This window comes from Numenius arquata, chromosome 9 (genome assembly GCF_964106895.1).
Source record: "Numenius arquata chromosome 9, bNumArq3.hap1.1, whole genome shotgun sequence".
NCBI classification, from domain to species: Eukaryota; Metazoa; Chordata; class Aves; order Charadriiformes; family Scolopacidae; genus Numenius; species Numenius arquata.
Genome location: NC_133584.1, coordinates 28,803,694 through 28,827,841, shown reverse-complemented (window position 1 = coordinate 28,827,841; position 24,148 = coordinate 28,803,694). Strand labels below are relative to the sequence as shown.

General features: G+C 49.7%; 3 protein-coding genes across 4 annotated transcripts; 2 read left to right on the top strand and 1 right to left on the bottom strand.

Annotated features, from left to right (window-relative positions):
- Window positions 1–438: 438 nt before the first annotated feature.
- NRROS (negative regulator of reactive oxygen species) lies at window positions 439–2,770 on the top strand. The gene is made up of 2 exons (XM_074153886.1): window positions 439–552; window positions 803–2,770. The coding sequence occupies exons 1-2, from the start codon at window positions 445–447 to the stop codon at window positions 2,768–2,770; spliced, it is 2,076 nt and encodes a 691-aa protein (XP_074009987.1). The 5' UTR covers window positions 439–444.
- A 4,013-nt stretch (window positions 2,771–6,783) lies between these two features.
- On the bottom strand, window positions 6,784–11,170 carry CEP19 (centrosomal protein 19). Of its 2 annotated transcripts, XM_074153354.1 has the most exons (5): window positions 10,749–11,135; window positions 9,643–9,681; window positions 9,101–9,232; window positions 8,530–8,726; window positions 6,784–7,644 (listed from the first exon to the last, which is right to left on the bottom strand). In XM_074153354.1, the coding sequence occupies exons 4-5, from the start codon at window positions 8,657–8,659 to the stop codon at window positions 7,283–7,285; spliced, it is 492 nt and encodes a 163-aa protein (XP_074009455.1). In that variant the 5' UTR covers window positions 8,660–8,726; window positions 9,101–9,232; window positions 9,643–9,681; window positions 10,749–11,135; the 3' UTR covers window positions 6,784–7,282. The 2 variants fall into 2 exon arrangements, with proteins under 2 accessions (XP_074009455.1, XP_074009454.1); XM_074153353.1 differs by lacking the exon at window positions 9,643–9,681 and having other exon boundaries at window positions 10,749–11,170.
- Window positions 11,171–11,428: 258 nt separating this feature from the next.
- On the top strand, window positions 11,429–17,631 carry PIGX (phosphatidylinositol glycan anchor biosynthesis class X). The gene is made up of 6 exons (XM_074153352.1): window positions 11,429–11,510; window positions 12,867–12,930; window positions 13,391–13,532; window positions 14,466–14,679; window positions 15,954–16,054; window positions 17,094–17,631. The coding sequence occupies exons 1-6, from the start codon at window positions 11,438–11,440 to the stop codon at window positions 17,250–17,252; spliced, it is 753 nt and encodes a 250-aa protein (XP_074009453.1). The 5' UTR covers window positions 11,429–11,437; the 3' UTR covers window positions 17,253–17,631.
- The last annotated feature ends 6,517 nt before the right edge of the window (window positions 17,632–24,148 follow it).

Genomic DNA, 24,148 nt, shown 5'->3' with positions numbered 1-24,148 from the left:
CAGTTCAGTGGTGTTTGCGAGCAGCTGTGCAGCGATGATGGTGCCTTTCCCACGTGCGCTACCCCGTGCAGGGACTGGCTGCCACCTCCCTGTCCCTTCTCCTGCCCTCCAGGCTCTCCTTGGTGGACATCCACAAGGGCTCCTGCTGGGCACAGTGGGCTCAGTGCTGGGGCTCCTTGCTGTTTCTCCATGGGCAGCTTGTGGTGGCCCAGGTCTTGTGGGGCATGGTGGCCACCACTATGGCATGTTGGGAGCTCATCACCTTTGGGTGTTCCTGAGGGCAAAGACGGGAGCTGCAGGCAGCAGTGATGGGCAGGAGGCCAGCCGTGCACAAGGATCACTGCTGCCATGATGGGCTCCCTGGGAACACCTGGGCCTTTCAGGATGAGCAGCTTTTGACCTTCTCACCTCTGTCTCCATCTCCACAGGAGTGCCGCCACTGAGATGGAGGCCCTGCTCCCTGGTCTCTCCCTGCTCCTGGTCCTCCTGGCAGCGGGATGGGGAAGTGGGGCACTCGCAGCCTGGGCAACATTTCCTGGCGGCTGTGAGCTCGTAAGTCCTCTCTTGCAAACCCTCACCCTTCTGACTGCTTGGTCCTGCCCTACAAAGCCCAGGTGCCTCAGCATCTCCAGGCCTTCCCCCTCCCAGCTACTGGCTTAGCTAAGGAGTGGACTGGGCTGCTTAGCCTCTAACCATAGACCCATCTCCTCCATCCTCACTCTGCTCTCCAAACTTCTCCCTCCTCATCTCCCCCCATCTCCTGCCTCTCAGAGTGGTGTTACGTATCCACTTCTTGCTTTAGGTGCAGAACACCATGGACTGCACTGGGAGATGGCTGAGCTCCGTCCCAGGAAATCTTCGAGGTGATACCGAGGAGCTGTTGCTTGATGACAACACTATCCAGGTTCTGGGCAATGTTTCTCTGCTCATGTACCACCAGCTGCGGCGACTCAGCTTGACCAAGAACCGTCTGGAGCTCATTGAGCCTGGTGCCTTCCTCAGCAGCCAAGGCCTCCACGTGCTCTCCTTAGCTGACAACCTCCTCTTCACCAACTACTCACTGACAGGAGCTGCTCTTTCTGCTCTGCCATCCTTGAGGACGCTGGATCTAGCCGGAAACCGCCTCACTGAGGACATGGTATCGGTTTTGGTCTGGAACTTGTCTTCCTTGGAGTCCTTGTCCGTGGCCCGGAACATCATCATGAGGCTGGACTCGTCCGTCTTCATGAACCTGACACAGCTGTTGGAGCTGAACCTGGAGAAGAACTACATTTTTGAGATTGACCAAGCTTTTGAAGGGCTCCAAAGGCTGCAGAAGCTCAACGTAGCTTACAACTACCTCCCATGCGTAGTGGAATTTGGCCTGACCCAGCTCAAGCTGCTCAACGTGAGCAACAACGTCATCGAGTGGTTTCTGGCCCTGGAAAGTGATGACCTCTTTGAGCTGGAGGTGTTGGACCTGTCCCACAACCACCTTCTCTTCTTCCCTGTGTTGCCTCGGCAGAGCAAGCTGCACACCTTGCTGCTGAAGGACAACGAGATGAGCTTCTACCAGCGCCTCCCCAATGGCACATCCCTGGCAAACGTCACAGTGCAGTTCCTGCTCATTGATGGCAACTCCACCAACGTCACAACAGTCAGCCTCTGGGATGAGATCTGCCACAGCAACCTCTCCTCCCTGCGCCTCCTGGACATGAGCCAGAACCAGGTCTGGTACCTGCCGGAGGGCTTCCTGGCCCAGATGCCCTCCCTGACTCACCTGAAGCTCAACCAGAACTGCCTGGAGACGTTTCACCTGTCAGAGGGGGACCCTTTAGCCATGCTGACGGAGCTGGACCTCAGCCAGAACCAGCTGGAGGAGCTTGGGGCAGAGGTAGGTGCCGGGGACGTCCTGCCCAACCTGCAGCTCTTCAACCTCAGCACCAACAGGCTGCGGGTGCTTCCTCCTGAGGTTTTCACCTACACCAGGAAGATCGCTACTGTGGACCTCAGCCGCAACCGGGTTGACCTCTGTCCCCGGCCAGCTGTCGCAGGCAAGGTGGAGAGTCCCCCCTGTGTGGACATCAGGGGTGTCGAGACCTTGACTCATCTCTCCTTGGCTGGCTGTGGTCTGCGGGGACTGGGCGGCAACCCCTTCCAGGGGACTTCACTGGTGTATTTGGACCTCTCTGACAACCATCAGGCATTGTCTGGGAACCTGGAGTGGCTGCAGGACCTTGCTCTGACACTGCGGGTGTTGTCTCTGAGGAACACCAGCCTTTCCTCCACCACTGTGGACTTCTCTGCCTTTAACAGCCTCGTGCACTTGGACCTGTCAGGGAACTCCTTGACCGTCTTTCCCACCTCGATGGGTGTCCTGGAACTGCGCAGCCTGGACCTGCGGGACAACTGCCTCCCGGCTCTCCCGATGGACGTTGCGCGGACCCCTCTGGGGAAGAGCCTGCGGGAGGTCTACCTCAGCCGAAACCCTTACAACTGCTGCACGCTGGGCTGGTGGGATGCCCTGCAGCGGGTCGAGGGGTTGCACGTCGCCGACGGGCAGGAGGTGACCTGCATCTACGCTTCCCGAACGCTGAGCCCCAGGGCACTGCCCGAGCCCGTCCTGCAGAGCTGCCGCTGGCAGACGGCCGACCTGGCACTCCTCTACCTGGTGCTGGCTCTGCCCACCTGCCTGACGCTCCTGGTGGCCTTCGTTGTTGTCTTCCTCACGCTCAAGGAAAAGCTGCTGAAAATGGTGAAAAGTCGGTGCGGGGTGTCCAGCTCCTACTGATGGCTGACGATGAGGAGGAGGAGGAAGGGCTCAGGAATGGTGAATGCAAGCAGGTTGTCAGGATTACAGGCAGTGACCCCTCTGAGGTGGGTGAGATGTAGACTTGATGGATGGAGGACGAGGGGGTGCTGGGAGAGCTGCTGTTCCTGCTACAGATGCCCTAAGGGACATGGCCTACCCAAAGGGTGCGAGGCCGTGTCTGGTGGTGGAGCCTGGAGCCATGCCAAGTGTCCTCAAGTGGCATGTCTTCAGCAGAAACCTTCAGAGAGGTTGGTGAGAGCCAAGTGGACGTCACACCAAACGCCTCTTTGCCAAAGGGGCATGGACAGTTGTCCCACAGAGCTGTTTTTTGCCCCCCCTTCAGGCAGTTCCTTTTATTTATTCATCCCTGTAGCCCACTCTGCTGCAACAAAACATCCTCCAGCTCTGCAACCAGCCTCCGGGCATTGCCCCGGGAGGGAGCGAGCATCACCTGGGTGCTGCAGAGAAGGGTCTCCCTTGCCGTGGTGTCCCACGCTGCGAACTCGCTGGCAGCCCTGGGCGTGCACCCATGTGCCTGTGCTGATAAGGCGGGCGTTGTCAGCAGGGCTGAAAGACATGTTTTGGGCTGTTGTTGCTTGGTTAAGTAGCGATCCTGGCAAGAAGAGCCCATTAAAAATAACCCAAGCTGCAACGATGTAAAATACGGACTGAAAGACATGAGAATAAATTATATCAGCGGTAACATTTTATCATCTATTTCTTTTCCTCCAGCAGCTGTTGGATAAAACAGATGCAGAGGAGATAAAACAAGAGAAAGCCTTCCTCCTCGTTGCGCAAGCCCCGCTCTGGTGGGCTGTCGTCTCCAGCGTGGGGGGGGTTTCCTCCACCCAGCCCTGCTCGCAGCACGTACTGGTGCTCCCGTACCAGCAGCACTACCTGGGGAAGTGCTGCATTGTTCCTTGGAGGGTTACTGTGGGTGGAAATGAGAAGTGATGGTAGTTTGTGTGAACTCAAAGGCCCTGCTGAGAACCGGAGGGTCTTTATCCCTGCAGCGCCGCTGGGATGCCTCCAGAGAAACGTGTGCCTGAGTTTGATGGGAAGGCAGGGTGCAGGGTAGCAAGTGGTGGTGCTGGGGTGGGCGTGATGGGGGCTCGTCCTTGCCTGGACTCGGATGAGCTTGGTGGGGTGATGTGGGGTGTTCTGGGGGCTGGAGCCCCCCCCAGCCAGCCCCATGTCGCTCCACCTCGCACGGGGTTGTCCTGGCAGGTGGTGGAGGGAGATGGCCGAGGCTGGCGTGGGGCTGGGGGTGATGCTGGGGGGCGGTGGAGGCAGGGACCAGAAGGGCAGCAGGCATGGGGACAGGGACCGAGGTCACTGGTGAGCCTTGCATGGCTGATTGCCGTGCCGGGCTGGGGAAAACGGTGCAGATCAGACCATTCAGGACCGCCCGGCAGCGCTGCTGGGGCTGAGCGCAGGCAAGGCTTTGGAAACCCAGCTGTCAAATCTGTCTCAGAAAATGGCAGTTTTCTGGCCCTGTTTTAGACTGAAATAGCCAAAACCAAATCAGGCCCCAGCTGGGGAATCCCTCCACCTATTTCAGCCGTTCTTTTGCCTGTAAGCCTCACACCCGAGGGACAACAGTGACCTATAAATACGTCCCTGCAATGTCCTCAGTGGGTCTGTACCGGCACCAGGTACCGCAGCTGCGTTTCGGTGTCTCCACGCTGGCAGGGTGCCCCTGTGAGCACCCTGCTCCCTGGAGCTGTTTCCCCCCCACTGTGAGTGCCGGGTCTGGCCTTGGGGGCTGGATGTGTGCAGTTCCTCCACCACTGTGGCTGCTGCCACTTCTCCTTTTGGTGGGGGGATGTGGGGTGCAGATGTAGGACTGTACATAGGTAGGAACCCAGGTGCCTGCCACTGCCTGGGGTGCGGATAAATCATGGGAATTCTTGCTCGTATTGAGCCAATATGGGGGATACTCAATGCTCCTCCATCATGGGAGGGGCTAGAAGCTTTGCCCAGGCACAGGGAATGGTGCCAGGAAAGCCGAGGCTCACCCAGAGCTGGGACATGCAAGGGATGTCAGGGCAAGAAGATGAGCTTCCACTTTTAGAGCGGTTCATATCCTTAAAAAGCTGATGTTCATCATCTTAGCAGGGCCATAGAGATCAGGGGAGGTCCTCAGTGACTGGAGAAAGGCAAATGTTGTACTCACCCTCAGTAACGGCCAAAAGGACATCCTGGGGAGCAGCAGGATGGTCACCCTCGTGTTGGGAAAACCACAGAGTGGTTCTAGAAGAGGGTGGCTGGGAGCAGTCAGTGTGGATTGACCCAGGGCAGGTCATGCCTGACTTGCCTTGCACAAAGAAACGGCTGGATTTGTAGGCAAGGGGAGAGCAGTGGGTACCACTACTCCCAACTTCAGCATGACTTTCAGCACTGTATCCCACAATGTTCTTGCTTCCAAGCGAGGATGTCATGGTCTGGGTAGGTGGGCAACCAGCTAACTGAAGATCAGTCAGATGACCAAGCACAGAAGGCAGCAGTTAGTAGGATGCACTCTATCAGGCTGGTGAGAAGACACGTACAGCAGGGATTTGATCTGGGAGCTGTCCCATTTGATGATGTCTTTGTCCATGATCTGGAGGAGGCCATGGAGTGCCTTCACATCAAGCTCACAGATAAGCCCAAATTGGGAGGACCAGTTGATACTGGGTAGGGCTGCTGTCTTGAAGGACCGGGGTGGGGGTGGAACAAGAGACCAGCAAGAACTTCATGATCCAGGGCAGTGATTAGCCCCTCAACTCAGCACTCGTTAGGCACCATGTAGACCTCATCCAGTGAGGACAGCCATGCTCAGGCTCCATCCTTTGAGCCCCACCAGGACAAAGCCGGGTGCAGGCTGGCTTTCACTGAGGCAGGCAGGGTGTGGAGCAGAGGTCCCCAAGTGTTCCCTCCCACCCAAATGGGAGATCTTTATATGCTGTTATGTTGCAACTTTTGGGTGGAAATGGAGCAAGGCCTATGCTGGAGATCTGCTCACCCCTTGGTGGGTGGAAGAGCTGAGTAAGGTCTTATTTTTTTTATATTTTTGGCAAATGATGCATCAGCTTTCATTTTTCTTCTGAAGACCCCTTTGAACAAGCACTCTCATCTTCTTCGGTGATGACAAAGGACAGTGATTTAATTGACACCTGTTTGGGGTTTTTCACAGAACTGGCTCTATCATTTCAGCGTATCAGAGGAAAGCTCTTCCAAACCCCAGCTTCTGCGCTGTGATACAATGTCTTATCGGTAAAATGGACAGGCTTAAATTTGTTTGTGGTTGCAAGAAGGAAGACAGGAACTGTCTTGGAGGCACTTTACAACTCCTCTTAGTTACCTCCAGCATCAGTTTGCTGGGGCCAGTCACCTCGGGATGAAGGCCCATCCCACTCACAGCCACCCAGATTCAGAAAGCCAAAACCTGGGAAGCTTTTGGAGTCGCAAAACTTTCTAAAGAATCCTAAACTTAGTCTTCCAATTCTTACGAGCGAGCAGGACCTGGCTAGTACAAACCAGCTGAGGTGGAGAATGGGATTAAAGACTTCAGTGTTAAGTAAAATATTTGTTTGCAGAGATGAATTTCTCAGTGACTGTCAAGACATTACGTGGAGGAGCTTTGGCTGTAGCTTTACTTGTCACATCAGGTTCTCCCCACCAGGATTTTGAGTGAGCCAGGAACTGCAGGCTGATGGGGCAGCAGGAGCAAAGGTTTTGCTCCCAGCCTTTGTGACCTTCCACCACACTACTTCCTTTCGGATAGTTCAAGCACATTTTCCCAGAATTGAGCACTTACTGAGAAGGCATCTTCTAGTAGTACAAAGAAGCAAAATGCTTCACATCATCACCTTGAAATCACTGTATTTTCAAAAGTACTTTCAAGACTAACTGACTTTCTAGATATTCTGTTTCTTCAATATGGGGATTTATATTTCTGTAGGGAGAAGCTCGAGAATTAAGCATTGCTCAGGAAACACCAGGGTAATTTTCTCAATGCAATGTTGATTTATCCAGAGAGACTAGTATATATTTAACATTCCAACAAGTAATAATAAATACCATACGCATACAGCAAAGCTTTAACATTGCTTTCAAGACATAAATATTTAACACTTCATTTTCAGATGAAGCTGAATCGAGATCACAGCAAAGCAAGCTGGTGAGGTTTTCAGCCAAAGCTGACTGAGATGTAAATGAGTGAAAAAGTAAATAATTTAAAATTATTTTAGGGACTCATACATAGGAAAAGACTAAAAACACCCAGTAAGTTCAGCTGCCCAATTTCCATTTCATTGAGTCTGGCTTCTTAAACAAAGTTCACTTAAACCTGGAATTGCTGTAGCATCTTAGGCCTTGGGTTCTCCGTAGCCAATGTCATGTGCATCAACAGCCTGAACAGAAAACGAAGCAGTAGAATATGTGTGCTGACGTCATTCCCTCTGTCGGGACTGCGAGACTTGTCTCCGAACTGCCCATCTTTGCCTGGAATCAGATTTCTTCACCCGACTCTACGTCCCAGCCACAGGACTCCAGCTGTTCATCCTGTGGAAACTCAACTTCAATGTCGTAGATGAAATCTGGGTCGTCCTTCTTCTTCCTGTTCTTTTCGAAGAGCTCATCCATGATGCTCTTCCTTTTGGCTAGTTCCTTGTCATCTAATTTGTTCATATCCTCTTCTGGGTCAATAGTCTCTTCCAGATGAAACTTTTCCAAGCTCTCAGCCAGGCTCTCTCCTCCCAGATGGCCTTTCAGCAAACTATACAGCTTCTGTAGCTGACGCAATGAGACTCCTTCTAGGTAAGCCTTGTGCCGAGGGTTATTCTTCAGCTGCTCGGCAGCCAAGCCGCAGTCTAAAGAGAAAGCCACCATGAAGAATTACAGCTGCAAGCAAATCTCTTCCCATAAACAGATCGTCTTAGAGTCACAGAATGGTTTGGGTTGGAAGGGACCTTAAAGATCATCTTGTTCCAGCCCCCTGCCTGGGCAGGGACACCTCCCACCAGACCACATTGCTCAAAGCCCCCTCCAACCTGGCCTTGAACCCCTCCAGGGATGGGGCAGCCACAGCTTCTCTGGGCAACCTGGGCCAGGCTCTCACCACCCTCACAGCAAAGAATTTCTTCCCCAGATCTCATCTCAATCTCCCCCCTTTCAGTGTCAAACCCTTCCCCCTCGTCCTATGGCTCCCCTCCCTGACCAGGAGTCCCTCCCCAGCTTTCCTGGAGCCCCCCCCTTGAGGGACTGGAAGGGGCTCGAAGGTCTCCCCGGAGCCTTCTCTTCTCCAGGCTGCAGCCCCCCAACTCTCTCAGCCTGTCCTCACAGCAGAGGGGCTCCAGCCCTCCCGGCATCTCCATGGCTTCTTCTGGCCCCGCTCCAACAGGTCCACGTCCTTCTGCTGTTGGTGGCCCCAGAGCTGGAGGCAGCACTGCGAGGGGTTCTCCCCAGAGCAGAGTAGAGGGGCAGAATCCCCCTCCTCACCCTGCTGGCCACGCTGCTGGCAACTCCCAAACCCTCATAAGTGAGACCTCCAGACTTAGCAGAGCCACTGCTCAGGTTAAGATGTAGCCCCAGGCTCCTCAAGGGAGACAGTCTTACCCCAGAAGAACCTCTCTTTGCACTCCCTGCGTGCCAGCAAAAAGTCACCCAGTGGTTACTAAAAATGCTGTTACCAACTACCTGTTCCTCTCGCAGTGTCCGGAGGGGACCTGGGGAACACTACAAGTAACACACCACACCTGAAAACTTGGAGAAATTTCGGACAGGCATGATGCGCTGGCGAGTCTTATCCTTGCTGTCGTCTTTGTAGATGAGGACAATGGATGGAGGCTGAAAGCAGATGCCACACTTCTTTGCAACGTAAGTCATCACAGCTCCTGCTGCTGGCTGCAGCGTGGTCAGCTTTATCAGGTGTCCTCAGCAACTTCCAAGCTCACTGAAAAACAGGAAAAGAAAAAAGGGAAAGAAAGTGTGAGTGTCTCTCGGTCCTGTTTTTCTGTCAGGGTTAGAGTGACCCACGTTCAGCAGACACGCAGCTGTGGCATAAGTCTCCCCGATTTCAGTGGCACCTGAACACGTCCCTACACGCTCTGTGAGCTGGGTGCCAGAGGCAGGGTGACTCCCAGCTCCTGGTTTACACCTTTGTCACTACTCGGGCTTTCAATCAGGATTATGTATCGCGCTACCAGCTGCACAGTCAAATGATACCTAAAAGATAGGTTTTTTTTAAATATGTACTCATTTTTAAAGTTAAAAATGTCATAAAATAGTAAATCAATCTATGACAGCTTCTTCACAAACAACACTTACTGCATATTGTATCCATTGCTCTGGAAAGCCAGGAATTATTTACTTGCCAAACCCTTTTCTGCTCTAACCACCAGGCTTTTCACTTTGTATCATGAAAGCTCCAGCTGTGACTTCAGGGAGAATCCAATTTTTCTGTAAAGATACAGTGATATATTTCTGCTGTAAGTATATTTGAGCATATCTGAAAAAAAATCTTCAGAAAAATGCAGATAAAATGAAAGTTTGAAATGTCTTGGAATCCCACTGAAAGAGTTTCCACAAAATTAAAACTGAATGTTGCAAGAGACGCAACAAAGACAGAATTTTATTACAGATACTTGTCTATTATACATATTTGCTTTGAAAAGATACAAATATACCGATATGGTTCAAATATCCTTTATTTTTCTCTGTTTCTGTCACAAACCCAGGGAATTCATATTCCTTATTTCATATGATGAGGGACAACCTTGAATCCATAATGCTGACATATGTAATTCCCCCCCTTTTAAACAGCTTTTAAGAGGCAGGACACCTAGTCAGTTTTTTTAAAGCTTTCTTACAGTTTCAGAGAGACCTCAGTACAGCAGCACATCTGTAACCTGTGAGAGACGGGAGAAGGGCAGAGAAGAGATTCAGAAATGAAGGACAAAAGTAATTAAACTCCTTATTAGGTGTCAATGAAAATATGAATCCATTTTAAAGAGAGGAGATGATGTTCAACTGCTTACTCCTCCTCAAACTAACATACACCATCGATGAAGCTGAAAAGCTGAGGATTCCCAAGTGACAGATGGAAATGGTTGTTACATGGCACATTACCACTGGTAGAGGTTACGCCATAAAACGGTCATGAAGGTGTCAAGGACGTCAGAAGATTTGAAAATGCTGAGCTGTTGCATGTGAATGCGGGGGAACTGGAAAGCTTTGCCTGACTTACAAAGTGGAGAAAGAGGGTGGGTAGGGAGGAAGGGCTGACTGACCCACTAAACATACAGCCGTGTTTATATGGATATATATTTATACAGATAGCACAAACATATCTACGTGCTAGAATTTCATTTTAAAGGAAGGACTACTAAACTTTCAAGTATCAGTGCACTGGTCAGCTACTACATGAATGAGATTAGGAAGTTAACCCATAATTATCCTTTTTACTCTTCTCTGAAGGATTTTGTCTTGCAAGAGGAGAGGGGGAACATCAGTCTGACTGACAGCGACAACTTCTCTTTTTCTGCCTTATCGCATTTGTCCGTACCCAAAATGCTCTTGAGAACTCCTCAGTGGCAGCCCTGCCCTCAGCTCCATCCCCTTTTCCAGTCAGATGAAATATCAAAGGAGACTTGAAGATCCAGATCTGCTGCAGATTCTCTTTCCTGGCTTATTGTACGACACTGAACGCATGTGTTATTTTTCTTTTGGCTTTAAATAATGGAAAATATATCAAATGGACAGGTTATCTTCTCTGACTACCCTACAGACTGCAGTAAGGAAGAAATTATACCCCCAAAATTAACGTATGTCTCAAAGTCAAGAAAAATTGCTTTAATCTTCAAAAGCTACTTTGAAGCCAAGTTGAAGTGTTCCTTCTTTGTTAAAAACCACATAGGAAAGAGTTCCAACTTGCAATAATTTTCTCAATACTGAAAAGTAACTACAGCTACTATACCTTTTGCTTTCAAATAGTTCTATGAGTTGGGGAGAAAAGCAGAAGTCTCTCAATAGCCGCTTTTGCTACCTTAAAATGAGAAACGATCCTTCGAACTGAACCGAAGTGTTTTTTTGAAGGGTCACTGATGATCAGGAGAGGGGTCTCCACCTCTGCAGCGGCGAAGACGTCCTTAGACGAGAAACAGAAAGGAGAGAAGCAGCCATTGGGATCCGCGTGAGGGAGGTTACGTATCTTCAGGTAATGCAGGCGGAGACCTTCGCTAGTAAGCGTAAAAGGCTGGTAGCCTGGTAGAAAGACGAGCCAGCCCTCGGGGCCGTGTGCGGAGAGAGAAGGGAAGCGGGGCAGAGCCGGGTTCCTCCTTCCCGCCTCTCGCCCCTTTCCCTCACCTCAGCCGGCGGCGGCCGGTTCCTGCCCTGCGCGGTTGCCATGGCTACAGAGGCGCCGCCGGGCCCTCCCGCCGCAGGCCCCCCCCCGGGGCTGCCCTCATCAGCGCCTGCGGGACGCGGTGGCCGCCGGCCAGTCCCTGCCGCTGCGAGCCCGCGTAGCGGGTGGGGAGAGTGGCGAGAATGAAGCGGAAAGGCAGCGTTTACACGGAGGCGCGGCGTTCGGCGGCGGGTCCCGCAGAGCAAGGGGCGGAGGGGTCAGGCGGGCGCGGCGGGCGCCAGGCTGTGGAGAGCGGGCCTGTCATGGCGGGCGGCCCGCGGCGGCGGGGCCTGGCGCTGCTCTGCGCCGGGCTGACAGCGCTCCTTTGCGGCCTCCGTGAGTGCGGGGCGGGCGGCCGCCGGTGGGGCGGGGGGAGGCTCAGACCGGACATTACGAAACAAGACAGACATGGAGGTGTTGGAGGGTGTCCAGAGAAGGGCAACGGAGCTGGTGAGGGGTCTGGAGAACAAGTCTCATGAGGAGCGTCTGAGGGAGCTGGGGGTGTTCAGCCTGGAGAAAAGGAGGCTGAGGGGAGACCTCGCTCTCTACAACTCCCTGAAAGGAGGGTGTAGCCAGGGGGGGTGGGCCTCTTCTCCCAAGGAACAGGCGATGGGACAAGAGGAAACAGCCTCAAGTTGCACCAGGGGAGGTGTAGGATGGAGATTGGGAAAAATTTCTTCACCGAAAGGGTTATTAAGCCTTGGAATGGGCTGCCCAGGGAAGTGGTGGAGTCACCATCCCTGGAGGTATTTAACAACCGGGCAGACGTGGTTGTTTGGGACACGTCTGGGACGTTTCCATGTTTGGGACATGGATTAGTGGTGGTTTGGGCAGTGTGAGGCTGATGGTTGGACTCGATGATCTTAGAGGTCCCTTCTAACCCAGACGATTTTATGATTTCTTTACTGAGAGGGTGGTCAGGCACTGGAAGAGGCTTCCTAGAGTGTTAGTCGATGCCCTGAGCCCGTCAGTGTTTACAAGGCATTTGGACAATGCCCTTAACAACGTGCTTGAACTTCTGGTCAGCCCCGGACTGGTCAGGCAGTTGTACTAGATGATCGTTTTCACTCCCTTCCAACTGAAACAGTCTACTAACTGTTAATATTAATAGCAGAAGCAACCAGTTTTCCAGATTAAGTAATTGAAAAACAGCTCCAATACCTTTTGCAAAATTTCATATTAAGCCAACATTACCTTGCTTGAGGTCTCCGCTCAAGCAGATACTGATGTTGTACATAACGTGACTGGAGTTTCAGATCTAAAAGGGAAATCCTGTGGAAACCTAGAGAAAAAAATAAAAAAAGAATGGCTGTAACAAAAAGTTCAATGTTAAAATTCGGATCTTACAGGGATGTAGAAGTAGGAGATATGAAATCATGCCTGCAATGGGAAAAAGTAGGGATTGTTACAGACTCCTCAGTAAAAACGAAAGCACACTTTTGAAAATTGCTCTACTAGAGAAAATAAAAAGAGATATTTAAGTCTTCGTGGTAGCTGAAGCTTGCTGTTCCACTGGCAAAATGGCTGTTGGTTGTACTAAATTGAAATACTGTTTCCCTTTTCCTGTGAGAGGTTTTGCAGATGGTGTGTTTGTAGATTATACCGCTTTTCTTGTTAAGGTTGTCTGCCTATGTGATAATTATGTGTGCTGTTGTGTAAACACCATTACTCATTTGTTCTGTGCTACCTTAGATGTGCAGGCCGCTTGTCAGGATGCCACTGTCACGCAGGAGCTTCTGAAAGAGGGGTTTCACAGGTGAGTTCTCACCCTGGCAATGCATCCGAATAATGTCCCGGGTAATTTTACGTCTGAAGAAGTTTCTCTCCTAATTCACAGTGGTATCAGCTCACTGAGCTGTGATCCGTAGGCAGGGCTAGGCACCAGGAATATATTAACACGATCAAGTAATTAACAATTACAGCTATAGTAGAGGAAGGACCGGTGGCCCTTTTCTAAGATGAAGATCTAGGAGGCCCTTGGTAGTTCTGAGAAGTTAACGAAGAAGTGAAACTTCATTTTGGTCATGGATGTGGAGTCAGGGTGAACTACATCTTCCTCACTGGAGAAGGACCGCATGGCTCGACAGGGAACTGTTTTATAGTATGTGAGAGCTGCGTCTCATCTCTGCACATTGCAGAGTATGTCTCTTGGGGGATTCTTGTGCCATCTTTTGAAGTGCAGGTATAAGTATTTTGCTTCTGTTGCTTGTTTGAAGGGACCTGCTGGTGAGGGTGGAACTCGGTGCAGTGGGGGAGGATGCAGAAGGATGCACAGTGGCAGCTAGAACTCATCTTCCACCAGGAATCTATGTGGATCCCTACGAGCTGGCATCGCTGCAGCAGCACAATTTAACAAAGGTAACAGCCCCAAAGCTAAGACATCTGGTAGTTACTCAGATAAGAGTACGCTCAGGAAGTTGCTATCTCTGGTCATTATCTGGCTCGTTGAACCAAGGTGATTAATTCCTTTTCCTGGAAGGAGATGCCACACAGTATCATCTTTGTGATATCTCATTGTATCTCTCGGCTTGATCGGCATCGGCCGGTGCAGGGCGTGTGTTCTGTGTGGTATGCTGCTGGTATTTCCACACACAGGCATGCGTACCGGGGCAGCTCTGCAGCTCTGCTCAGCCCCGGATGAGGACCTGTGGTAAAAGCTATTTGTGTGAGAGGATGGAAGGTTATCCCCACAGAAGAGGTGGTGGGCAGGCTCCAAGTAGTGTGCTGCACCTTCAGACTGAGTAGCTTCACAGCTTTGTTTTGATCACAGCTTTCTGTGTTGCATTCCTGTGTTTGCTTCGCATTTTGGCTAGGGAGATGTGCTAAGGCTGTGGCTTTAAGGTAATCTCCTTAGGCGCTTAATTCAGTTAAAATATATGGATGCAAAAACTCTGGGCAACTTCTGCTGCTTGGGGTGTTTGCAGGCGCTGGTATGGCCTTGCTTAAACGCACGTTAAGCTAATGGCTGCTAGGTTTGGCTGGAGGCATGGCTTCACTGTAAACTCTTCACACGTAAGAATCACTCATTGGAGAGGGACTCGAAAAGTTATTTTGCATCAGCTTAAAGGCAGAATTTCCAACTTGATCTTCCTGACCACAAAATCAGACCCAGCATTAGAAAATAGAATGAGGAAATAGTTTTCCTTTCTGATGCTGCAGTCAGTTACTGCAGCAGACAGTGGCCTCTTAAATCCCAGAATCATGCACAAAAAGTTCATACAGTTTTTTTTCTTGCATCCCTCTCGTGTCAATTCTGATCACAACCACATCTCTGTCTTTCTCCGCTTGCAGGTGGTGTTAATTCCTGATGTCATCGACGTAGAGGCTCCTGAATACTTAGCCACAGAACTTCTTGTTCTCCTGCACATGGAACCCGACTCTCGGTGTTCTCACTGTTTTAGAGCTGCTGTGCCTGTGCATGGGCGCTACCACCGGCCGGCAGCAGAGAGTGAGGAAGCGGTGGTGGTTCTTAAGAGCCCAGAAGTACTGGTCTGCTGCTGTGACAGTGAGATTCTTGTTACATGTTCTTTTGGAGAGAGAGGAATATTCGTGGGCAATCCAGAGCTTGGAATCTGGTTCTGTGTTTGTCTTCCGGAGATGGAGCGCTCAGTAGTCATGTGAATGCGAGGGGAAGAGAGTGGCCCTGATAAAGACCACGTTGTCTTCCTCTTTGAATGCTACTGCTGCCTGACCAAAGGCAGATCAATTGTCAACAGACTTCTTGGTGCTGCACTGCTGCTGTTGTACCCTTGTACTGAAAGCGCTGGCAGTTGGTCTGTTTGTCACAGTCCCGGCAGGCCCTGGCTTGTTAAAGGTCAGCTGCTCAGACCATGTTTTCACAGTGTTCCTCTTGGCAGCTGAAGCTGTACGCGGCGCGTTTAATATTCACTGTCACGTATTTAGAGTAATCAGAGTATTCTGGTGCTTTCCTAACACTTTCTTCCCGCACTCGCTATATATAAGGGGCGAATGTAGAATACTGTGTGCCTGAAGGTTAGAATGGTTGGAGTCTCAGACTTCTGTAAAACAAGAACCTGATATCCACTGACAATGAATATTGCATATTACATGAACAATGAAATCCTACATTTTTGCTACCAAGTTTATTTCCTTTCACAAAATCATTCTTGCTGGCTGCCAAGTCAAATGTGCTAATGATTCTCAGCTCCCTTAACTTCACTTGTGCATCATTTGAGCAATGATTTTCTGGGATAAATTTAGGAGCAGGGAATACTGCCTGTTCAATTAAAAAAGGGGAGTGAATTCTTCCCATTTTTCTACCACATTTACTACTTATGAGCAGGAAAACATATTTATTATTAATATGAAATATTAATATGAAAGCATTTGAAGTATCGGAGGGGAGTTCTTGCATGTGCTGACAGGAGACCAACAAAGACCAATGGAAGAATGGCTTCTGTGTTTTGGGGGAAGAGAAAGTAAAACTGTATGGCTGAAGTTGAGGGGTCTGCAGGCCACTGATGAATTCTGTGCCCTGTTAAGGACAGAAGGGACAAGATATGACACAGATGAGAGTCTTCCTTGGGTACCTACTGTATCAGGAGGGGAAATTGCAGATTTCATGGAAGGGGCTGCCCAGCATCACTTTGGCTGCAGGTGAGCCGGCACATTTCTGTCAGTGCTGATTCACCTGTTGGCTTTCAGGGAGTGCATTCTGTCTAGCTGTTGTGGGGGAAAGATGCCTCATTTGGCAAAGTCTCGCAGGCCGTATTGTTTCATCCTGTCTGGATCCTGCTGACACGTTAACGTCTTCCGTAGATAGCGTGTCAGCAGAGTGTTGGAAGCCTGCTGAAGTGGAAGCTCCCTGTTCGGGCAAAACCATTGGCCCCTGTCAGTGGTACAGCAAAACGCACAAACCGGTGAGTTCTTATTTCTGGTGGGAATTCTGGGTTCTTGTTTAACAATTGCTACCCTTTTTTTCTGTGATTAGTGACTTCCATAGCACAGGAACTAATCAGTAATTCCCCCTTGGGCAGGCTCCCTTCTTCCTTTCTGACTGGCTTTTAATAGGGGTCATCTCATCCTTCTGACATGCTTGCAGTCACTCTGTGCTCTTCTAGCCCTTTATGGGGCTGCTTTCCTCACTTTTTGTTAATAGTTTACTTGGAATTCTAGGACATAATTGGCAGTGGTGAAATTAAGAAAGGTCTGAAGGTCTTCTCCTCTGAAGAAATACTTCAGAGTAGCAGCAAAGTGGAAAAGTACTTTGTGATCTAACTAAAGGAGAGGTAAACCCCCAAAGATGAGGGAATAACATGTTAAAAAAAAAAAAAGGTCACTTGTATTTGTTTGCTTGTTAACTGATTGGCTAAGTATCTAGAAAAAGGTGAAGTTTCTTTATTCTGTGTTCAAAACCAAGGAAAGTTGAAACTTTAATGGGGTCAGCAACTGCCTTTGATACTTGAAAGGGTTGCAGTAGTGTAGAGATCCAGAAGTAAGACTAATTTGTCTCATAAAAACTCTGTTGTTTTTGTAACACAAGTACCTTCCTATATTTAAGATACCTGCAGACATCTGGGATATCTGCAGTGCTTGTCCAAAAAAACCCAAACATTTTGGAGCCTCCTGCATCACAGAGCAACCAAATAGTTGTTCGCCCCGGAGAAAACTGACTTCTCAGTGAAATGCTCATTCTGAGAGCTTCTCTCTCCTGTGCTGTATTATGCATTATGTATTCTGGTAGCAGATAAATTTATTGTGCTTTGTACCACAAGAGTGGCTGGTGCTCCTCTTGCTGCACTTTGAAAGGTGATGTCCCATCTTGGTTTTGATTTTGAATCCCAGAAGAAGCCTTAGCAAAGGGCTAGTTAAATAGCGGTCTGGTTATTAATCCTTTAAGTTGCAGTCAAAAAGAAATAGCTTGTTAAATGCATGTAATCCATTTATTTTTCTTTTCAGGCATATGAGGAATCGATTCTGCAGGTTCCAGTGGGGCTCAGGCAACATAGTTCCTTAGTGTGTGTCACAACTCTTCTTGCCACGGTGCTCTGTTCCAGTCTGATTCTTGCAGCTGTATGCAAATACGGACACTTCTGCCTGGTGACCTGCTCAGAATAAAGAAATACGGAATGACTGACCTCTGTCCAGCAAAACTAACCGAATATTACATCAGCTTCCTAAATGAATCCTACTCTACAGTTATTTATATCTTGGTAATGTGTGTGGGTCCCATAACGGATTATAGTTCCCTTGCCTAATTCCTACAAACACCTTTCACACACAGAAGACCGTTTTGGTGTGTTGTCAATAGACAAAGCAGATAGAGGATAGGAATTAGCGCTGCAAAAAGCTTGAAGGACTGCTACAGTCTCGGTCTCCATTCCCTCCCCCTGGCCCAGAGCTTCGACTACAGTGCTGCCTCTTGCAGAGGTGTTGGTATTTGTTGAATTTAAACCAAGCGACTCATGAATTGGTTATTAAAGGTATGAAAAGCATTATCTGTTATTAAAGTTTCTGATTTTTAATCTTGTTTATGCTGTCCAGATGGGTTACGTGTGAATTTGTGAAGAGACATTCTGTGTTTACCTGGGACAGGAGAAGGCTTAAATATTCTCTCCCATTCCAATAACTGTGAGGGATTAGTTACTCCTGGTCAAATTAGTCAGAGTTGAAAGAGTTTATTTGAAAGAAATTTCTCCCTATACCAGAAGCTGAAAGAATAACCTTTGAAAGACAAAAGCTGGTGAAAAGAAGCAAATATTTAGAAGACTTGCATTCAGCCGTCAGAACAGTTGGTAAATACAAGGAAATAGAGAGGAAATTACTTAATGGAAAACCTGAGTTGCTCTGGATTGACAGAAGAGCTTGGTTGCTGTTTCCAAGTGTCAGTAGGTGGCACTATAAGCTTGCGGTAACTCCTGGGGACTCTTGGTGGAGAAAATAGATTTTATTCCCTATAAACTGAGAATAAGTTAGGAAAAGCAGGTGATCTGGGGGAGTGCATGTGTGAGGGGGATGAATGAAAATTCTGGTTTTCAAATTCTGACCTCCTTTTGAGGGCTCTGTGTGCAGCCGAGACTTGTCATCAGCTGAATCGCCCTTTCATTGCTGTCCAGCTGTAGCTTCAGGATCCCTTGGGCATCTTTCTTCTGCTTCTGCTGGAATTCAATAGAGAGCTCGTCTTGTGACTTCGCCCACAACAGGTTGGCAAGTGCTCTGACACTGGGCTCTTGTTCTCCCTTGACTGTGCTGAATGATGAGGCTGCGCCAGTACTTCATCCACTACCTCAGAGGAGTCAGGCACTGCATCTGCTTGGGGGAAGGGAGGAACTAACCACAACAATCGCAGAGAGATTTGGCTGCCCGTTTAACCACATCAACGCAGCGGGGCCACGGACCAGTCTTGTAACGCTTGTCTCCGAGGGGGATTTTTAATTCCCAGAGTTAAGTTTGTTCTTGTGCTCGTTCTCTTACGCAGGGAAGTCATTCTGTCTTGCAGTCTGACCCTTGGAATGGCAACATCCCAGATTGCCACTCAGCTCTGGCAGGTCTTTATCACCTGGAAGCTCACAGTTTATTGTTTTTTGGTTTTTTTAAACATCAGGTAATATCCACCAGTTGAAAATCACAGGTTGAATTCCTCCGCTAAAACAAGCTGCCTGATACCATAGTCTCGTGAAAGGAAATGGTAAAATCTTTTGGAGAAACAAGAAAAAAATACTGCAAGTGGCAAAAATATGTGAGATTTGGAAATCTGTAAGAGTGAAGATGTGAGAATGGAAACCCACATCAGTGGTGAGATGCCGTAGGAGAAACTGAGACAGAAGGGGCTTGAATTACAGGGAGCTCAGCACTGTCGGTACGAACCAGAGGGTTGATTTCAGAACAGTTTCAGCGTGCGCCAGTCAGTTTGGCTGGCATGTGGCTCACTAAGAGCATCTAGAACTCATCAAGATCCCACCGATAAGCTTGTCAGCTGAACTCGAGTAACATTGATCCTGATTAATGTAAAATGTGAGAAAAACGGCAGAACTTCTCAACTTCTCAATAGTGAGCAAATATTTGCTGTTTCTTAAATCCATAGCATTTGGATTATAAATATAGTAGACAAGTTTTTCTTTAAAAGTTGTAAATAAGTAATAACTATCATAGTGTTGAGTATGAAGGTATTTTCCAGTGAAACCCTTCCCATACCAGAAATTGCTGTCATTGAGCAAGCACTGCATTTAGCAGGCATGCCCTGATGGTGTGCTAGCCACAGGAGGATGCAGGTGCCAGCCCTACTGGGACCACTGGCAGAACAGAGGACGAGCCGTAAGGCAGTTGTTTCCCTGTGGAAAAATTCTGGCAGCTCTGGAGACAGAAATGAGGTGGCTATGAGTTCTTGGCAAGAGAGCATATGGTTGGACACAATCGTATCCACCATTAATGTGTGTAAGGACAGAATTAGAGCAATGAAAGAAAAGGGGAAGGGGCAGGGGTGTTAAAGGTCGTGTTAAGAATTTCTGAATCACAAATGAATGGGTGTAACAAAAACCCCCTCCTAGTTTGTTTAAAAAGATGTGCCTGTGGAGGGAGCCAGAACAGGGAGGGGGGTAAGGATTCTGAAAACAGTTTGGATCAGGAGCTGAGTGGGTTTAGAGGTACAAGGGTGAAGCAGCAAGGAGAAGTAACCTCACCTCATAGGGAAGGGAGGTAGAGCTGAGGGAAGTGTGAAGTTCAGATATCTGCTGTGGTTTCTCGAGAGGTACGTGCAGAGATGACTAGAAAATGCTTGATTTTGGGAGGATCAAATACAGAGTTGAGTCAGAATGGGAAAGCAGCAAAGCAATTTGCAAAGAGAAGTGCAGATGAAGGCCTTGCCCCCTGTAGGCAGCAGACCAGAACAGTCTCCAGCAGCCAGGGCAGGGTCACTTTGGAGTACTGTTCCCGGAAGAATAGGGCTGGGATAAGGCAGGTCTGTAAGGGCAAGTTTTCTGTGACCATTGGCTCTGCAGTAATTCTGTGGAAGGTAAGAGAGAAGACCTGGCAAGTACCTGCTGAAAGCAACAGAAGCTGGGAAGTCTGATTTATTCTCTTTGTGCCTGGACCTGCGTGGTGGTTTGAGGCTGTAGTGCAAGCCTGCTACTTTCCCCCAAGACCTTTATGAAGAAGAGCTGCCCGATGCATGTTCTTCTCCTTCTGAAGGAAAAATCAGATGCTGCTTCCAGCCTGGACTGACAGAGGAGATGAGGCCTGAGCTGCAGAGCAGGTGGATGTTTGGGGAAGTCATCTGGAAGATTAAATGTATCACAGGAATTCTGGGGGAGAAGCCTGGAGGGCACGTACGTGGCTTTCTCATCTGTGTTACTACTGCATCTCGTGGAACCTGGGCATCTGAGCAGCGGCTTAGATCACTGATGGTAGGAAGTGGCAATGTGGAAAGCTGCTGTGCGTCCTGCTGCTGTAGCTAACACATGCTGCTTTCACCAGTAATGCTGAGCCCTGAGCCACGACTCCTGGACCTGAAAAGTTGTTGGGAGAAGGGTTAATTTGTTCTCAGCTGTATTGATACAAAAATGAGCCCCTTCCAGTACTTTCAGGGCAAGAGCAGGTGTAGCACAGATAAGGAATATGAAGCGTGACTCAGACACCCTTCCCATCCTCCCGGTCACAGAGCAGGCTGACTGCCACCAACCCTGTTACCCCACTGAGCCAGTGCGGACCTCGAAGAGACACTAAAACACAGCACAAATCATAGAATGGTTTGGGCTGGAAGGGACCTCAAAGATCATCTAGTGCTACCCCCTGCCCTGGGCAGGGACACCTCCCACCAGACCAGGTTGCTCCAAGCCATTTGACACCGCTCGCCATAGAATTCTCATGGAAAAACTGTCTGCTCATGGCCTGGATGAGTATATGGATCTGCTGGATCAAGCACTGGCTGGATGGACGGTCCCAAAGAGGGGTGGTCAATAGAGTTAAATCCAGCTGGCGGCCGGTCACAAGTGGTGTTCCTCAGGGCTCAGTGTTGGGACCATTTCTGTTGAACATCTCTAGGGATGATCTTGATAAGGACACAGGGTGTATCATCAGTAAGTTTGCAGATGACACCAAGTTAAGTGGGAGTGTCGGTCTGCATTGAGGACAGGGAGGCTCTCCAGAGATACTCAGATAGGTTGGATCAGAGGAGGATTCAGACAGCAGGTGTAACAATCCAGGTGTAACTTCAGATATCTGTAACTACATAACCTACTCCTGATGTGTGCACGAAGAAAGAGGCTGTCATGTCAGGTACCACCTCCACAGTATCTTGTCAGAAGAGCAGTTGCAACTTGGCCACAAGAGAAGTTTTCAGTATAATTCTAAAAAAAACCCTCCAAAACAAAAAACAAACAGGAGAAACCCAAAATGTAGCTAGGTTTCCAGAAAACGTGTCATTTAGCAACACGACAGGAGTCTGCTAACTAGAATTCCACCAAAAGGTTTCCTTCTCAGGCCATGGAGACATGGTTTAGTGATGGTTTTTATCAGAATTAGGTTGATGGTTGGACTAGATGATCTTAAAGGTCCCTTCCAACCCAGACAATTCTATGATTCTAAGCCCTGTCCAACCTGGCCTTGAACCCCTCCAGGGATGGGGCAGCCACAGCTTCTCTGGGCAACCTGGGCCAGGCTCTCACCACCCTCACAGCAAAGAAGTTCTTCCCCAGATCTCATCTCAATCTCCCCTCTTTCAGTGTCAAACCCTTCCCCCTCCTCCTATGGCTCCCCTCCCTCATCAAGAGTCCCTCCCCAGCTTTCCTGGAGCCCCTTGAGGGACTGGAAGGGGCTCCAAGGTCTCCTCGGAGCCTTCTCTTCTCCAGGATGAACAACTGCAGGGGAAAAAGCCCACCGCCCTAGGAAAAAAAAAAAACAAACAACTTTTATATATATATAATTTATTTTTCCCCGGCCTTCAAAGGTGAGGCTGGGCCCACAGGCCCGTCCCGCTCTCTCAGGCGCCGGCCCGCGCCTCCCATAACCCCTGCGGGCCGCCTGCCGTCACTTCCCGCGCGGGCGCGGTGGCCGCCGGGAGTTGTAGGCGTGTGGGCGGTGCCCGGCGCGGCGGTTCCGCTTCCCCCTCCGGCTCCTGCCGCCGCCTCCTCGGTGGGTCCCGCCGCCGCCATCGCAGAGGCCGCGCCCGCTCAGCCCCCTCCATCTCCCGAGGCGGCCCGGTGAGTCCGCTCCCACCTGCGCCTTCCCTCCTTTCTGGAGGCTGCCGGGCCTGCCGCGGGCGGCGGATCCCTCCCCTGCCCCCGCCGCCTCAGGGAGCTTCCGGCAGCGCGGCCCCGCCGCCTCAGGAAGCCGGGCGGGCCGAGGGCGACTGGCCCGGGCCGGCCTCGGCAGGGCGGCGGTGGGGACCGGAGCTGGGCCGCGGTGGGCCCCGCCTCGGCCCGTTCCCGCCCTGGGCGGGGGGATGTCTCGTGGTCTTTGGGAAATTGGTTAAAACCTCATTAGTCTCGGGGGGAGGAGGGGGGGAAACATCGGTGGGGATATGGCTGGTTATAAATCCTCACGGAAAAAAAGCTGTTTAAATACCTTAAGGGAGTGCGGAGCCCTCCCTGCCCCATGCAGGCGATGCACCGGTGTCTCGGCAGCCGCTGTCCTGCCTGGGTGTCCCTCAGCCCATATCCTTCCATGCCACTTGCAAACTGTTGCTCTTCGTGCCCTTCACCTGCTTGTTTTTTTCTCCTCCCTCCCTCTTCTGCTGTATTCTTGCTGCTGCTTTTTGTATTTATTCTGTCAAAGCCACACAGGCCGGTTTAGGTGTTTAACGGTAAGCTGCTCCGGGAGCATAAAGTTGGTTTCAGCCTCCTGGGTGTGAGCAGCTGCCCAGGGGTTGGTTTGGGAGCAGGGAGTTCATCAGAGCGTCCTCCAGGAGCAACATTCGCACTTTGCCGCCAGCTACGATAAACCTGTTCATCTGCCGCCCTACGGCGAGTGAAGACAGTCCACATATTGCAGCATTTTAATAATCATTGCTTTGGACGGCTTGCGATGATAGCAACGTTAGGTGCACCAAAATCCATGGTGTATTGTGTTTTTTTTAAACCTTCTTATTTCTGTCTTTCTCTGGTTTTGTCTTTTTTTTTTTCTTTGGGGAGGGGAGGGGGTGTTTTTTATCCTTGAAAAAGCAGGCCCGCTCTTGTGAAAGTCTGGGTTCTGCTTTGCAGGATGGAGTGTCCTCACGCTGTCAGCCCTGGGGTGGTACCTCCCTAAAAAAAAGGGGGACTAACTACTTCATGCTTCCGTTTCTTCATTTAGGAGACGGAGGTAATTTAATTCACGGAGATATTGTGGAGGCAGGTTTCGAAATATCCGTGCGTAGCCAAATGAACTGTTCCGGTTTTATATTACCAGAGAACTGACAAATTAGTCATTTCTTTATTACAAACTGAAATAGGAGCAACATAGAAATGTAAAAATGCAACACTTTTGCGTTATGAGTTTTTGAGTAGAATCTTTAAGATCTTAGGAGCACTTTAAAATAAAAAATATCACTGAGTAATGTTTTAGAGGAAGGAAGAACCTTACTCTGAACCTCACTGGTTGGGTATTTCAGTTCTTGAGGCCAGAACAGAAATGCTTGAGAAAGAGTTATTCAGCTCTTCTGTGTCGTCTGAGCTGTGGTATTTGACTTGGCTTTGTGAAGACATAGGTTTGAAACAAAAACGTTGGGCAATGAAATGGGGAATAATCCCTCTGTCTCTACATCTTGCACTTTTTAGCAGGGTGCAGTGTGTTTTGGCGCATCCGAGGTGTGTGCTTTCCGAGACGCCCTGCAGCAGCTTGTCGGAGGCTGATTGACTGGGGTGAGATTGGTACCGAGTTACAGCTTGGACCTTTGGGCGACCGGGGGAGTGTCTTTCCGGAGGCACCTGCTTGTGTTCCCTCTCTGGGCCGGATGCTGGCGTGGATGGGTGAATGCTTTGGCCGTGTATGGCAGGTCTAATCTGGTGCTTATTTTAAAATCTATCCTTTTAAACACTCAT